General features: G+C 33.8%; 2 protein-coding genes across 5 annotated transcripts in view; one reads left to right on the forward strand and one right to left on the reverse strand.

The window, feature by feature from the left end:
- Window positions 1–1,701: 1,701 nt before the first annotated feature.
- phactr3b (phosphatase and actin regulator 3b) overlaps window positions 1,702–18,407 on the reverse strand; it is an 89,974-nt gene continuing 73,268 nt past the window's right edge. For 3 of the 4 annotated variants that reach the window (XM_087272389.1, XM_087272390.1, XM_087272388.1), the window contains exons 9-13: window positions 16,339–16,394; window positions 8,765–8,826; window positions 6,929–7,069; window positions 5,378–5,454; window positions 1,702–2,268 (exon numbers count right to left, since the gene is read on the reverse strand). In XM_087272389.1, the coding sequence (XP_087128515.1) occupies window positions 2,253–2,268; window positions 5,378–5,454; window positions 6,929–7,069; window positions 8,765–8,826; window positions 16,339–16,394 (352 nt within the window). In that variant the 3' untranslated portion in view covers window positions 1,702–2,252. 4 annotated transcript variants of the gene reach the window in all.
- LOC147841616 (uncharacterized) lies at window positions 10,758–14,359 on the forward strand. Its single transcript, XM_088651140.1, has 3 exons — window positions 10,758–10,761; window positions 11,440–13,507; window positions 13,931–14,359. The coding sequence occupies exons 1-2, from the start codon at window positions 10,758–10,760 to the stop codon at window positions 13,212–13,214; spliced, it is 1,779 nt and encodes a 592-aa protein (XP_088507266.1). The 3' UTR covers window positions 13,215–13,507; window positions 13,931–14,359.

An 18,407-nucleotide genomic window follows, 5' to 3' on the forward strand; every position in this document is an offset into this window, starting at 1 on the left:
CTGCTAAAACACATGATGAGAATCCACTCTGGCGTTTTGAACACAAGACCAGCGATCATTTAGAGAAATGAGCACAGATCAGATCAGCTATCAGAATAAGCGCTGTCGGCAGAGTCAGACGCCTGATTAATAACACTTTACATTAAGTCCTGTTCTAATGAAGTCCTCAGTGAAGTCAGCTCACGGCGGGTCAGTGAGTTAGTCATGTTTATAAACACACGTCTGTTCATTCGCAATGTGGGCTCGCTCCGACTCTTTTGGGTTGTAATAATTTTGCACATGTCCATGATGCAGTAATAATGAATATCATGTATAAATAGTTCATTTACTTAACTTAATATTTGGGCGATTCATTCCGCTGTGGCGACCGCAGATGAATAAAGGGACTAAGCTGAAGGAGAACGAACCTAATATTTGAGTTTAATTTTAACTTATTACCTCACATTACTGTCAATCCATCCATCTTTTCATCCATTCATCCATGGTTTAGTCCATCCATCCATCCAACCATGTTTTAGTCCATCCATCCATCCATCAGTCCATTAATCCATTCATGTTTTGGCCCATCCACCCATCCATCCAACCATCTATACATCCATCTATTAATTTATGTATTGATCCATCCATCCATCTGTCCATCCACCCATCCATGTTTTGATCCATCCATCCATCCACCCATCCATCCATGTTTTTGTCCATCTATCCATCCATCTGTTCATCCATGTATCCATCCATCCATCCATCCGTCTGTCCATTTGTCTGTCCATCCATCCATCCATCTGTTCATCCATCCATCCATCCGTCTGTCCATCTATTAACCCATGCATCCATTTTTTATTCCATCTATCCATCCACCCATGTTTTAGTCAATCCATCCATCCATCCATCTGACTATCTATCCATCTGTTCATCCATTTTTGGTCCATCCATCCATCCATCCATCTATGTTTTGATCCATCCATACATCCATGCTTTATTCCATCCATCCACCCATCCATGTTTTTGTTCATCTATCCATCCATCTGTTCATCCATATATTGATCCATCCATCCATCCCTCAATCCATCCATCCGTCTGTCCATCTATTCACCCATCCATCTATATTTTCATCCATCCATCCATGTTTTATTCCATCTATCTATCCACCCATGTTTTTAGTCCATCCATCCATCCATCCATCCATCCATCCATCCATCCATCCATCCATCCATCCATCCGACTATCCATCCATCTGTTCATCCATGTTTTTGCCCATTCATCCATCCATGGTTTTGCCCATCCATCTATCCATCCATCAATCTTTCTATCCATACATTAGTTTATCCATGTTTTGATCCATCCATCCATCCATCCATCCATCCATACATCCATGTTTTATTCCATCTATCCATCCACCCATGTTTTTAGTCCATCCATCCATCCATCCATCCATCCGACTATCCATCCATCTGTTCATCCATGTTTTTGCCCATCCATCCATCCATGGTTTTGCCCATCCATCTATCCATCCATCAATCTTTCTATCCATACATTAGTTTATCCATGTTTTGATCCATCTATCTATCCATCCATACATCCATGTTTTAGTCCATCTGTCCATCCTTTAGTCCATCCATCCATCCATCTTTTTTTGTTCATCCACCCATGCATTAATCAATCATCCATCTTTCATTCATTCGTAACAGACGACAGACATTGTGATTTGTTAAAAATCCAAAGCTTGTTCTGTACAGACAATAAATAGTCGTTGCAAAGGTAAGACATGATTCCCGTTCCTCAAACTAACATCTATACAGCTGATATGAAACTCAAGTTTTAGTAGGAGCCCAGAAACGTTTGGGGTGTCACTACAGCACCAACACTGGTGTGGGAAAACAAACAAACAAACAAACGGTTCCAATGAGTCACATGCTTGATCCCCAAAACCCCGCCCACATCCTCAAAACCCCGCCCACCCCAACTGGCATCAAAAGGCGACCGCTTAAAACAGTCCATTACAAAAAGAAGAAGAAGAAAAAGTCAGTGTCTTTTTATCCAAACAGTCTTCCAGCGTCCCACCAGAGTCTCCTGAAAAACCATGAATGATCTACTGAGTGGCGATTGGAGGGTTTTGGCTTCTTCAGGCTGAAGCTCCAGAGACACGGTCTCCAAGGTTCACTAGCGCCCAAATATCAGGCCCTCCATGGAGAGCCTCCTGAGGTCTCAGACTTCACAGAGATACCGTTAGCATCTTCTTCACGGAAGAAACCTTGCTATGGTCGGTGGAACCTGCAAGACACAGAGAGAAGACGACGGTGAGTGCGAAACACAGACCATCATCCATCCATCAAGAGAATAATAACAGAAGAGCACTGAGTGCGTGCAACTGTGTGTGTGTTCAGGTATCTATCACTTTGTGGGGACGCATATCATGATTTTGTATGGTGCGATCTCGAGTTAACATCTATGCTGATCCTGGAATATCATTTTTGTTGGAAAATGTAATCCATACCTATTCCCTACACCTAAACCCAACCAAAACTAAAAATTAATCCCCAAATCAGATGAAAATAATAGTTAACTATCATATAGAAGTAACCTAACCTAACACAAACTGTAAACATATCCCTTAGCCCTGATTGGCTGACTGGAATGTTGTTCCAGGATAAACATAGATGTTAATGCAGGAACATGTCCTACTTGATGAAATCAGGTTGGCGATGTGGGGACCAAATGTCCCCACAAGTATAGTAATACCAGTATTTTTGTTTTTTGTCTCATGACGGAAAAACAGCTCATGAATCACACAGAATTTTAAGCATTTTATAGACAAGTAAAACAATATTGTCCTGTTTTTAGAAATCATGTGTGAAAATTAAGTGAGTTTTTTACCTAAAACAACTAAATCATTTGGGAATGGGGGAAGCAAAATAATGTTATGTCAAAGAAAAAACAAGTTTATTTAACTTTTTCAATTCATCCTTTTTTTTTGGCTTAGTCCCTTTATTAATCCGGGGTCGCCACAGTGGAATGAACCGCCAACTTATCCAGCACGTTTTTACGCAGTGGATGCCCTTCCAGCTGCAACCCATCTCTGGGAAACACACCCCACACACATTACGGACAATTTAGCCTACCCAATTCACCTGTACCACGGGTCTTTGTTCTGTGGGGGATGTGGGGGTTCTGTTCATCGGCAGATTATTTTGTTCGATTTCAGGAAAAACAAACAAAATTTTGACTCATTATTTTCTAAAAACAAGACAATATTTTTCACTTGTATGAGAAATTGTTTCTTGATTTAAGACTTTTTAAATATTTGGACTAGAAACAAAACAAAAACTCAAAGTAAGAAAAAAGCTTTTGCAGTGGTGTGTGTGTGGTCCTGGTAGTCGCATTGTGGGGACCCCACAAATATAGGAATACCAGGATATTTTGATCTTGTGGGGACATTTATAATGAGGATAACAGTTCATAAATAAATAAATCACACAGAATTAAATATTTTGTAGTATTTAGGGGTAGAGGGTGAGAATATACAGCCTGCTCTGTACAGTATAAACATCATTATGTCTATAGAAAAAAAATGAAAACCCAACACGAGTAAGTGTGTGTATCTACTTAACTATCTTGTGTGGACAAACTTGTAGCCAAAATTTTATATTATAAAAATAAACAAAGGTCTATTTTGTTTTTTTATTATTATTTTTCAGGGTTTTTACCTTTATTTAATAGGACAGTAGAGAGTATTGACAGGAAAGTGTGTGGAGCAGAGAGAGGGGAAGGATCTGCATAGGACCACGAGGTGGAATCGAACTCGAGTCGCCGTGAGCACCAGAGTGCATGTGTCAACACACCACTACACTATTGGCGCTGACAACAAAGGTCTACTTTAATTGTAAATTGCCGAACGTTTTCTCTGAACATCCATATATAAAAACATAAAAACATGTAATGTCCCTAATTTTTTTAAGAGCGTGTGTGTGTGTGTGTGTCTACACTGCAAAAAAAGCGCTTTTCTTACGTTTTGTCTTGTTTCTAGTCCAAATATCCTAAATCAAGATGCACATTTTAGACAAGCTAAAATATTATCTCGTTTTAATGACATAATGAGCCAAAATGAAGTGAGTCAAGCAAAATAATCTGCCAATATGTTAAGCAGAACAATCTTGTTTTCCTTTTGACATAAGATTATTTCTCTTCCCCCATTGGCAGATTATTTAGCTTGTTTTCAAGAGTTCACCCTTAGCTGATGATTGATAATAAAGCGTGTTTGGCATGTTGTCCCTGAGCTCATAAGATCCTCGAGCCCTGGGTTCCCTCCCGTTGCAAGGCGAGAGGGGAGTTTGAGCTCAGGTAGATCTCGATGACAAAAATATTTTGGATTAATTATTTAGGGTGCTTGTTTTTGAACTGTGGGAAAAAAACGGAGGACCCGGGGAAAACCCACGGGGAGAACGAGCAAAACTCCGCGCAGAAATGTCGCCCGATTTGGAAGGGAATTAAAGCAGGGGCATTCTTGCTGTGAGGCGACAGTGCTAGTCACTGGCCACCGTGTCGCCCGTGAAAGGAGGGAAAGTAGGGTTGGGTGGGGGGGGGGTTTCTTCAAGGCGAAGATATTGAGATGAGAAAAGTCTGGTTGTTTATAGCGAGTTAAGGATCGTCTGATAGGATAATTAGTCATTAGCTAAAGTTGGAACAGCTGTGAACAATCATAAGCACGTGATCCTCTCGAAATTTGTTTATAAATAAACTTCACTTAAAGTAAAACTCACTTCATTCTGACTCCTTATTTCTGTAAACACAACAATATTTTTCCACTTGTCAACAAAATGCTTATTGATTTTAAGAATTCTTACACATTTGGACTAGAAACAAGACAGAACCTCCAGGACTAAAACAGCAGTGTAGACTCGACAGCACAATCTAGCACAGACCCAACAGGACCGCGAGCTCGTTCAGCGATATCTATTTGTGCAGCAGAAATGAGGTCTAGCGTAAGCTAAACATGAGCAAGCATTTGTTATAGATGTCGACGAGCTCTAATGTGTGCTGATCCTGCAAATCCCACAGCCCAGATACAGATATATATAGAACAGCCTCCCATATTGATCTACTGGATGTGTTCTCGCACCTTTATCAGTTACGCAAGAGACCGCGACGAGTAATCTATCGTTGTTTTTTTTTGGTGCATGGTTATGCAAACATGGAACAATATCTGGAGCAGGCCACGTCCAAACTAGATGTATGATTGTGACGGTATCATGACCTTGGATAAAAATATCACAGTATTGTGATCACTGAAAACTTTTATAGCGCTTTTAAAACAGTAAACCTTGAATCCAGATATCGCCCCATGCCTATAATCCAAACAGATATCCTGCAGACCCACACTGACCTTGTGAGGTGTTTGCTTGATGCATGAACCTCCATCTCGTTGCTCTTGAACTCGTTCAGCTCTTTGCGTATCGCCGCCTGCAAACACAAACAACAACAATGAGCAACCGGAGCACATGGAGGAAACAAGATCGCTTGTTTTCCAGCTGATGTTTTATAAATGATCAGTTCCGTTGACTTAACGTGAGCTGCTCGCGAAAACACCACAGTCATCTCTAGAGCAGTGTTTCTCAACCACATTCCGGGAGGACCACCAGCTCTGCGCATTTTCCATGTGTCCTTAACCAAACACAGCGGAGTCAGATCATCAGCTCATTAGCAGAGACGGAAAGAGCTGTAATGGGTGTGACAGATAAAGGAGACTGGTGGGCCTCCAGGAACGTGGTTGGGAAACACTGCTCTGGACCATATTCATTAACACACTGAAGAAGCGTTCACATGTTTGTGGGTCTATAAGATTTTTTATATACATGTTTTCGATCTCTTTTGCTCACTAAGGATGCATTAAACTATTTAAATCACAGTAAATACTGTATTTTTAAATATATATTATACTTAATTGCTATAATTATTAGCCCTCCTGTACGGTTTTTATTATTATTTTTTCCAGATTGGCTACAGAACAAACCACTGTTGTCTAATAACCTATGTAATTAACCTAAATTGACTTTTAATTAACCTAGTTAAGCCTTTAAATGTCACTTTAAGCTGAATACTAGTATCTTGTTATGGCAAAGGCAAAATAAATGAGTTATTATTAATTAGGTATTAAAATTCATTCATTTTCTTTTCGGCTTAATCCTTTTATTAATCAGGGGTCGCCACAGTGGAATGAACCGACAACCAATCCAGCATTTGTTTTACAAAGTGGATGCCCTTCCAGCTGCAACCCATCACTGGGAAACAGGTATTAAAATGATCATGTCTTGAAATTCATGATGCATTCGGGGAATATCTGAAAAATAATTACAATTTCACAGGAAGGCGAATAATTTAGACTTGAACTGTGTTTCTATATAAACACTAAAACTAAAACTGTAAGACACTGACTTTATTATGCAATTCATTCCTGCAAAATTACACGTGATCCTTCAGAGATCGGTCTAACGTGCAGATTTGAGCTCAAGAAACATCTCTAATTATTATTAATGTTCAGAACAACTGTGCTGCTGCTTCTTATGTTTGCTTTATTGTCTCATTTCTATGAATAAATTCATATAATAATGCATTAATGAGCATTTTTTTTTTACAAATTATTTAAAAAATTATATGCAATTTTTTAAATGAGCTATGTTTATTTTCACTATTGCTCAATTTAGTGCATCCTTGATGAATAAAAGTATTACTTTTATTTTATTATCATAATTTTTGTAACATTTTGGTCTGTATTTCGTATGATTTTTCACCCAGAACTGGCCAAACAGATGTTTTTCACTAAATGTATTTCTGCATGATTTTATTAAAGTGCTCTACAGTCCATTTGTAAATACACTGTATATGAATATGCACGATGTTTGTCCTGCAGGGGGCGTGTGTCAGCCTCTGCACTGACCTTATCAGAAGCCGAGAGTCTGGTCCAGGGTTTGTCTGCTCTCCTGTCATAATCCTGAGCTTTGGCCACTTCCACATAGTCACTGAAGCGGATCAGAATCTTTCTGTCCCGCAGCTCGTCAACAGTCGGCCGCTGGTTGAGCTGAAAACACAACAAGAAGAGGAAGAGAAGCTTATTCAACCTGCTGCTTCAGGCAAATGCTGTTAAAGGGATACATGGACACATCTGGCCCTCATTTGATTATGCATTTATTTATGTATGTATGTATTCATTCAGTTATTTACTTGTATTTTTTCCCACTTAGTGTTTTTGATGTATCCCATTGTGTACCTATACAGTCTCTTTTTTATCCTTTTTTCCTTCCACCTCTGTTCTTGATGGTGGTTATGTTTGTATAATGTAAAAAATGTGAAATAAATCATTAAATAAGAACAGCTCACCCAAAAATGACAATTCTGTTATCATTAAATCGCTAAACATGAAAGAAGATATTTTTAAAAAATTCTGAAAACCTGTAACCATTGACTTCCATAGGATTTGTTTTTCTTACTATGGAAGTCAATGGCTTACATTTTCAACATTCTTCAAAATATCTTCTTTTGTGTTCAATAGAAGAAAGAAACTCATCAAGGTGTATAACCACTTGAGGAAGAGTAAAAACTGAGTGCATGCTAATTTTGGGGTGATCTACGCTTTTAGGTTGATGCTGTAACGTTGATCAAAAATTATAGTTACGCTTATTATTCAATTATATGGCTAAATAATTGCTTATTCTCGCTCAGATCATCGCTAAAATGGAAAAATTAAAAATGAAAAAGTCATTTTAGACAAGCAAAACAATACTGTCTTGTTTTCAGAAATAATAAGTCAAAATGAAGTGAGTTTTTCTTCAAAACAAGAACAAAAAACAGGATTATTTGACTTGTTTTAAGGAAAAACTCACTTCATTTTGCATATCATTTCTTAAAACAACTGCTTGTCTAGAAAATGCTTTTTAATTTAAAAGTTTGAAGATATTTGGACTAAAAACAAGACAAAAAAATGAAGTAAGAAAAGCTTTTTTTGCAGTGTTGTGGCTTATTGCAACAGAAAAATAAAAGAAAAAACATGACAGTGGTGAAAGAATGATTGCATTTCAGCAATAATATGCATATTAGAATGATCTGAGAGAGGATAAGCAAATATTGAGCCATTTAATTGAATAATGACAGCATGCCAAAGATAATTATTGCTTTAATATAACTTCAATAAACATACTTTAAGATCTTAAGTGTTTAATATTTCTATTTATTATAAGATATTATCATTTGTGACCCTGGAGCACAAAACCGAATGCTGCACTGGTGTATTTGTAGGAATAGCCAATTATCACATTTTATTTTAAGACAAAAACACTGGAATATTAAGTAAAGATCATCTTTTATGAAGAGATTTTATACATTTCCATCTATAAGTATATCCAAACTTAGTTTTTGGTCATTAATATGCATTGCTAATAACTTAATTTGGACAATTTTAAAAGTGATTTTTTAACATTTAGATTTTTTGAAGCCTCAGATATTCACATGTTGTATCTTGAATGCGATGGAAAGCTTATTTATTCTGTTTTAGATGACATATAAACCTCAGTTTCCATAAACTGACACTTATGATTGGTTTTTAAAACTGTTCTCAGAAAGTAGGATGAAGCCTCTGCTGTACACTGAATGACTGTTATTATAGCAGTAATTGAGCCTTACGACACATCATACACACGTAAATACTGCATGCTGAGGAGGAAAAACACACGTATATGAGGCTCGCTCAGTGAAGTGTTCTTAAGGAGAGATCACAAACCTTTCTGTTTAGCCTTTGCTTGATTTCCCGTCTCTCCTCTTGTTCTGTCTGGTCATTCCTCTCTGCAAATCCATCAAAAACACACACAGATGAGTATAAAACACACACACACACACACACATACACACACAGTCCACCGAGGAACAGATTAAGTTTGTAATCCAGCACAAAACATGTAGAGCACGATTCAGACGACAGCACTTGTGTCTGTCTAATGCTAGAAAATCTATCAAGACAGTTTATTTTCCTTGCTCTAAATTCACACATGGTTTACGAGGACTCTCCATAGGCCTAATGCATATTGTGTACTGTAAAAAACCTCCTACTATATGGTGTTACCCGAAATGCAAACCTCACAGAAAACATGTGGCAACATTAAGTATAATGTTGAAGCATTTTGAATTACAAGGACATGGCTTGTGTCCTCGTAATTACAAATGCTTAATAATTATACTAACTGAGGTCTCTAAACAACTTAATAGAGTGCAACTAGGCCATACCCATGTCATTATTAAAATTGAGTGTCCTTGTAAACCACATAAGCAAGCACACACACACACACACACAAACGTTTGTTTGTTGTGAATTGTGGGGACAATCCATAAGTTTCCATTGTTTTTTTCCCTCCAAACCTATTCCAAAATCTGCATTTTTTACTTAATGAATAAATAAAATATAAATTCTGTATGATTTATAAGCCTTTTGTAAAATGGGAACATGGGTTATGTCCTCATAAGTCACCTTATCCTGTAATACCTGTGTAAAAACTATATTATACACATTTGAGTTCTGATAAGTCACACAAAACCACACACACACAGCAGGGCTGCACAATATATCGAAAAATTATGGTTATCGCGATAATAGCATATGCAATATGCATATCTCAGACATGTGTGATCATTTCGCAGTACTGGGTTGGGCATCTGCTGCGTAAACATATGCTGGAATAGCTGGCGGTTCATTCCGCTGTGGCGACCTTATAAATCAGAGACTAAGCCCAAGGAAATGAACATGTGTGATAAATTACATTTTATTTTATGTTGTTTATCTGAATTTGACCAATCAGACGGGCCCTTACAATCTTTAACCCCGCCTCCTAGTAGTTGCTGTTCTGCTATTAGCCCAAAGGTGAATCCAGAGCTGAATATAAACACTAAAAGCGGGATTTAAAATACAAAAAACAGCCAATCAGGGAAAATTAGAATTAATTAGATCTAAAAAATAGCTTTCACCTGTTTATTTTAATATCATAAATAAATACATTTAAGAACAGCTAATAAAAAATAGCTTTTTTTAGGGAAAAATCATAAGAAATATAATTATTGCAATACTCTAATACAGTCACAGGCCTTAAAAACACATGTAAATGATCAACTTTTGCCCAATTGTGGTAAAAATCTTCAATAACTACGGCTCCTGATCAACGAAAATCCCAATTCAACACTGCAGATCCTGCGATGTGGCTATTGAGGATACACACATTGCAGTATCAATGCTAAAACAATTATGCAGCTCTACTGTATATAACATTAAATGACAGTGATGTTGTTTTGCATCCTGCACTGAACATCTGACCTCGTTTATAAAACCATATTACAGCTTTTCTTTAATAGGCTTCATCTTTTGACGGCGCTGGATGAACGCTGTTCTCTTACATCTCCCTCTGTCAGAAACGTGGATTATGTGAATCTGTTCTGCGAAAGGATTTGATGCGGGAAAAGAAACGGGGCGCACGTGTCTATCTGCTGCGATTAAACTACGATAAACCACTTCAGAAATATAGTTAATGTTCTGTGGCTTTCGAACGGTTGTCTGAGAGTAAGTGTTTGAGCACATGTGCTGAAACAGCTGAGCAACACAGCTGACAAACCCTAGATAGAGCAGACCGTCAACACAAACCTGCTGCTTCACAAATCATCTCCATTTAACCTGCAGCTTAGAGAAAGGGGGTTTGTGGAGTTTTTAGACGGGCTGACTTTACTTTAAATAGATGAGTAAACCTGTTTTAATTACAAGGGGTTAGGTTGACTTAACTTAATTTTTTTATTATGTACTTATTGCATTTAATTTTAAGGTAAAAGGTTTACTTATTTATTAAAGTAAAGTCAACTAATCGCTTTGACAGCAGCAGGTTTACTCACTTTATTAAAGTAAAGTCAACTAATCGCTTTAACAGCAGCAGGTTTACTCACTTTATTAAAGTAAAGTCAACTAATCGCTTTAACAGCAGCAGGTTTACTCACTTTATTAAAGTAAAGTCAACTAATCGCTTTAACAGCAGCAGGTTTACTCACTTTATTAAAGTCAACTAATCGCTTTAACAGCAGCAGGTTTACTCACTTTATTAAAGTAAAGTCAACTAATCGCTTTAACAGCAGCAGGTTTACTCACTTTATTAAAGTAAAGTCAACTAATCGCTTTAACAGCAACAGGTTTACTCACTTTATTAAAGTCAACTAATCGCTTTAACAGCAGCAGATTTACTCACTTTATTAAAGTAAAGTCAACTAATCGCTTTAACAGCAGCAGGTTTACTCACTTTATTAAAGTAAAGTCAACTAATCGCTTTAACAGCAGCAGGTTTACTCACTTTATTCAAGTCAACTAATCGCTTTAACAGCAGCAGGTTTACTCACTTTATTAAAGTCAACTAATCGCTTTAACAGCAGCAGGTTTACTCACTTTATTAAAGTCAACTAATCGCTTTAACAGCAGCAGGTTTACTCACTTTATTAAAGTAAAGTCAACTAATCGCTTTAACAGCAGCAGGTTTGCTCACTTTATTAAAGTAAAGTCAACTAATCGCTTTAACAGCAGCAGCTTTACTCACTTTATTAAAGTAAAGTCAACTAATCGCTTTAACAGCAACAGGTTTACTCACTTTATTACAGTAAAGTCAACTAATCGCTTTAACAGCAACAGGCTTACTCACTTTATTAAAGTAAAGTCAACTAATCGCTTTAACAGCAGCAGCTTTACTCACTTTATTAAAGTAAAGTCAACTAATCGCTTTAACAGCAGCAGGTTTACTCACTTTATTAAAGTAAAGTCAACTAATCGCTTTAACAGCAGCAGGTTTACTCACTTTATTACAGTAAAGTCAACTAATCGCTTTAACAGCAACAGGCTTACTCACTTTATTAAAGTAAAGTCAACTAATCGCTTTAACAGCAGCAGCTTTACTCACTTTATTAAAGTAAAGTCAACTAATCGCTTTAACAGCAACAGGCTTACTCACTTTATTAAAGTAAAGTCAACTAATCGCTTTAACAGCAGCAGCTTTACTCACTTTATTAAAGTAAAGTCAACTAATCGCTTTAACAGCAGCAGGTTTACTCACTTTATTAAAGTAAAGTCAACTAATCGCTTTAACAGCAACAGGTTTACTCACTTTATTACAGTAAAGTCAACTAATCGCTTTAACAGCAACAGGCTTACTCACTTTATTAAAGTAAAGTCAACTAATCGCTTTAACAGCAGCAGGTTTACTCACTTTATTAAAGTAAAGTCAACTAATCGCTTTAACAGCAGCAGGTTTACTCACTTTATTAAAGTAAAGTCAACTAATCGCTTTAACAGCAACAGGTTTACTCACTTTATTAAAGTAAAGTCAACTAATCGCTTTAACAGCAACAGGTTTACTCACTTTATTAAAGTAAAGTCAACTAATCGCTTTAACAGCAGCAGGTTTACTCACTTTATTAAAGTAAAGTCAACTAATCGCTTTAACAGCAACAGGTTTACTCACTTTATTAAAGTAAAGTCAACTAATCGCTTTAACAGCAACAGGTTTACTCACTTTATTAAAGTAAAGTCAACTAATCGCTTTAACAGCAACAGGTTTACTCACTTTATTAAAGTAAAGTCAACTAATCGCTTTAACAGCAGCAGGTTTACTCACTTTATTAAAGTAAAGTCAACTAATCGCTTTAACAGCAGCAGGTTTACTCACTTTATTAAAGTAAAGTCAACTAATCGCTTTAACAGCAGCAGGTTTACTCACTTTATTAAAGTAAAGTCAACTAATCGCTTTAACAGCAGCAGATTTACTCACTTTATTAAAGTAAAGTCAACTAATCGCTTTAACAGCAACAGGTTTACTCACTTTATTAAAGTAAAGTCAACTAATCGCTTTAACAGCAGCAGGTTTACTCACTTTATTAAAGTAAAGTCAACTAATCGCTTTAACAGCAGCAGGTTTACTCACTTTATTAAAGTAAAGTCAACTAATCGCTTTAACAGCAGCAGGTTTACTCACTTTATTAAAGTAAAGTCAACTAATCGCTTTAACAGCAGCAGGTTTACTCACTTTATTAAAGTAAAGTCAACTAATCGCTTTAACAGCAACAGGTTTACAACAGGTTGTATATGCAATTTTAAAAAGTATTTTATATATATATATATTTTTTTTTTCATTTGTTTAAAGGTTATTCACAGATACAAATAATCATGTTTAAAGTTGAGTGTTTAAAGCACACTAATTATTTTAGTAAAGTAAAATTGAGCCATTATGAAGCAATTAAACAGGGAACTGAAGCACCATTTCAATCAGGCTGTGATCAGACGTGTGTTATCTCTCTCCGTCTTGTCCTCAGAAATTTCTAATCGCTGATATTATTGTGTTAAACTCCAGACAGATTGAGCTTTAATCTGTCTGTTGCAAATGAGCTGAAATTACATTCACGCCCCACTCAGATTTTCCCCGTTTTATAGTGTGTGTGTGTGTGTGTGTGTGTGTGGGTGTGTGTAATTATTTATCAAATTACTTTGATTAGAGATTGGTATAGCATAAAATAAAATAAAAAAAACTGTGCGCCCACACTGCAAGCTATATAATGTCATAATTATGATCATGATGTTCTTTCGACTACAGTACATGCAATATTTGTGCATCTAAGTTCATTTAAGTTTAACTGAAAAATATAATTTAAGTACATTTTATGTTCTGATCAGTCAAAGTATAAAAACTGGAGATTTTTGACCTGCAATTTTTGACCTGACCTAACACAATGACCTGATTTAGTCATATGAAGCAGCAGATTTGTGAATAAAATCTGTTAATTGAAACACTGAAGAACATTTTTAAGATTTTGAAGTGGAAGTGAACTATATAAATAAATGTGTGTCTGTGTGTGTGTGTGTGTGTGTGTGTGTGTGTGTGAGTGTGTGTGTGTGTATATATATAATGCCTTATAATGCCTACAGTATACTGTGTTCATGTTTAGGAATTTACTGAATTTAGTATTTTAAACTGCATTGCATTATGCATTATTAGTACATTTTCCTTTACTCCTTTTTTAGTAAAGTGTCGATATTTTAAACTTGATGCTCTTTATCAGAAAACAGGTAACACACATTAATCTAATGCATGACTTATAAAAAAACCCACATACATATCATCCAGTAATCATTTTTCAGAAACATTTGTACACTGTAAAAATATCCTGGTTGCCTTACATTTTTAAGCTGAATCTAATAAACCCATACGAGTCCATTAAACTTATATTACAGTAAACTAACTTAAAACAGCTGGCATAACTTACAAAATTAGCTTAGAACATGATTAACTTAGTTTAATAAGTTACAATGATCTAAAAAAATATGCTGTCAGAACTAATCGATCGTAAAAAATTTTTACAGTGTAGTGCTAAATGTTCAGTTAAATGTGCACTGCAAAAAGGTTTTTGCAAAGCTGCAAATTAAGGATATATATATATATATATATATATATATATATATATATATATATATATATATATATATATATATATATATATATATATATTTTTTTTTTTTTTTTTTTTTCACAAATAATATTATAATTATTCATGTTTAAATTGATGGTGTTTGGAGTTTCTCTTAAAATGTGCATTTTGCATTTATTGCATTATGCATTGGGACAAAAACCACAACTCTTTCAGTGAACATGAATTTTAAACAAGATGTTTATGCTATTTGTAAGCAAACAGGTAACAGACATTAATTTCTTTAAAGTATAACTAATATAAATAATATATAATAATAATAATAATAATAATAATAATAATAATAATAATAATAATGATAATAATAATAATGATAATAATAATAATAATAATGATAATAATAATAATGATGATAATAATAATAATAATAATAATAATGATGATGATAATAATAAAGAAAATAATGATAATAATAATAATGATAATAATAATAATAATAATAATAAAAATAATAATAATAATGATAATAATGATAATAATAATAATAATAATAATAATGATGATGATAATAATAATAATAATAATAATAATGATAATAATAATAATGATGATGATAATAATAATAATAATAATAATGATAATGATAATAATAATAATAATAATAAAAATAATGATAATAATAATAATAATAATAATAATGATAATAATAATAATGATGATGATAATAATAATAATAATAATGATAATAATGATAATAATAATAATAATAATAATGATGATGATAATAATAATAATAATAATAATAATGATAATAATAATAATGATGATGATAATAATAATAATAATAATAATAATAATAATAATGATAATAATAATAATAATAATAATAATAAAAATAATGATAATAATGATAATAATAATAATAATAATAATAATAATGATAATAATAATAATGATGATGATAATAATAATAATAATAATAATAATAATAATGATGATGATAATAATAATAATAATAATAATAATGATAATAATAATAATGATGATGATAATAATAATAATAATAATAATAATAATAATAATGATAATAATAATAATAATAATAATAATAAAAATAATGATAATAATGATAATAATAATAATAATAATAATAATAATGATAATAATAATAATGATGATGATAATAATAATAATAATAATAATAATAATAATGATAATAATAATGATAATAATAACAATAACAACACATAATCCATCAGACATTAATTGTTTTTCAAAAACCAAAACATTAGCTTGAATTAAGGTCCAGAAATAAAAAATTACTTTTAGATGGACACAGTAAAAAAAATATTTTCCAAAGCTACATAGTACTGTATATCTCTCCATGTTATATTGGTAACACTTTAAATAATCCATTAGTTTATATCACGTATGAATATTTCTTGTATAGCATTTATCAATCATAGTTCAACATTAGCTAGTGCATTATTAAAATGCAAAGTTGCTCTTGCTAACATGATAGCTAATGCAGTGAGTAAAGACGAATAAACACTGTAATAAATGAATTATTGTTATCGTTAGTAAATACATCAACTAATGGGCCATTATTTTCATCTTCAAATAACTTGTCCCAAATGGGGGTTGGAAAAAATGTCTTCAGATAAAGGCTCTACACACAAAACAACACAAATAAAATAAATATACAAGCACAAACAGGTTCAAAAATGCTAATTTATTTTAAAATCCCCTTTTAAGCAATGGGAATAAGTGTCTTTTTGTAAGCATTACCGTTTCATTAGCTGTTAATTGTGATGATCAGTGAAACTGCAGTCATTAATGCTCTGACAGGTGTGATAGCCTACTCACGTTTGAGGATGTTTCTGCTCTCCAGCTCCTCCACCGCCGGTCTCTGGCTCAATCTCCTGCGGAAAAACACCAAAATCACGTTCTGGACCATGTTTAATCTCTCTCCGTTGTGTGTGACAGTCAGTGCCGAGAAGAAGTCGCTCTTTTAGAGGCAAACATCGCGTCCCGTCGCGCGTCTAAACTCCACCGAGCATCCCTGAAGCGCGTCCACATCGAGCTGTATTTTACTATCTGAGCTCCAGACTCGCTGATTTCAGAGAATAAATGCACTTGTGTGCGAGACTAAGACTGTATGAACGCCTCATCGACGGAAACAAGAAGCGAATAAAAGGTTAAATACGAAAAAAAGTCGTATAAAAGCGTGAAAAAGGCGCCCTGAGCTCCCTGACGCGCAGAGAGGGAGTGTGGTGTGATTCTGGAGATCCTCACCGCATCATTTATAAAGGGGGCGGCGCGTGCACACAGAGCGAGAGAGAGAGAGAGAGAGAGAGAGAGAGAGAATACACACACACACACACACCGAAGACATGCTGCAGTCAGGAAAACACCCGCTCTCACTCTCATATCGATTGTGAAAACGAAATCACCGTATGTTTAGAAACGATTTGAGAATTCGTTTAAAATACACACTAGTAAATTAGGCTACTGTATTTTGTCTGATTTATATACATTTTAATAGCTTGTTGGTGGTTATTACAATGTAAAATTGTTTAAAATCACTCATAAAAATCCCCTACTCACTCATATCGACATGAAAGGATGAGCAAATTCAGATAAAATGCACACTTATGAATTACGCTACTATATTTGGTCTGATTTAGCCTATATACATTGCTATTTGTTGTTAATGCAATGGAAAAAGGGTCAAAAACACTTAAATGTAAACAAAAACAATGACAAAATTTGCATAAAATGCACACTTATTAATTAAGCTACTATATTTTATCTGATTTGTATATATTTTAATTGCTTTTTGTTGTTTATGCAACATAAAAAGCGTCAAAAACACTCATATCTAAGTGAAAACGATAAGATAATTCATATTAAATGCACACTTGTAAATTAAGCTAGTATATTTTGTCTGATTTGTATACATTATAATTACTATTTGCTGTTAATGCAACGTAAAAAGCCTTAAAACACTCAAATCTGAATGAAAACGATGAGATAATTAATATTAAATGCACACTTGCAAATTAAGCTAGTATATATTATCTGATTTATATACATTATAATTACTTTTTGTTGTTAATGCAACGTAAAAAGTGTCAAAAACACTCATACCTAAGCGAAAACGATGAGAAAATTCATATTAAATGCACACTTGTAAATTAAGCTAGTATATTTTGTCTGATTTATCTACATTGTAATTGCTTTTTTGTTATTAATGCAATAAAAAGCATTAAAGCAGTCAAATCTAAACGTAAACGATAAGAAAATGTGCATTAAATGCACACTTGTAAATTATGCTAGTATATTTTGTCTGATTTGCATACATTTAATTGCTTTTTGTTGTTAATGCAATATAAAAAGCATCAAAAACACTCAAATCTAAACAAAAACGATGAGAACATTTGCATAAAATGCACACTTGTAAATTAAGCTAGTATATTTAGTCGGATTTATATACATTGCAATTTCTTTTTTGTTATTAATGCAATAAAAAGCGTTAAAACACTCAAATCTCAACGAAAACGATGAGGAAAATTCATATTAAATGCACACTTGTAAATAAGACTAGTATATTTTGTCTGATTTGCATACATTGCAATTGCTTTTTGTTGTTAATGCAATGTAAAAAGTGTTTAAAACACTCAAATCTAAACAAAAACAAAGAGAACATTCATATAAACTGCACACTTGTAAATTAAGCTAGTATATTTTGTCTGATTTATCTACATTGCAATTGCTTTTTGTTGTTAATGCAATGTAAAAAATGTTAAAAACACTCATATCTAAAAGAAAACAATGAAAAAGTTCATCTAAAAATACACATCTGAACATTAGGCTACTGTTTAGTCAACTTTATATGCATTGTAATGGCTTTTTGCTGTTAATGCAATGTGAAA

The sequence above is a fragment of the Danio rerio genome, chromosome 11 (genome assembly GCF_052040795.2).
Source record: "Danio rerio strain M-AB ecotype USA chromosome 11, GRCz13ab, whole genome shotgun sequence".
In the NCBI taxonomy this organism is placed as follows: domain Eukaryota; kingdom Metazoa; phylum Chordata; class Actinopteri; order Cypriniformes; family Danionidae; genus Danio; species Danio rerio.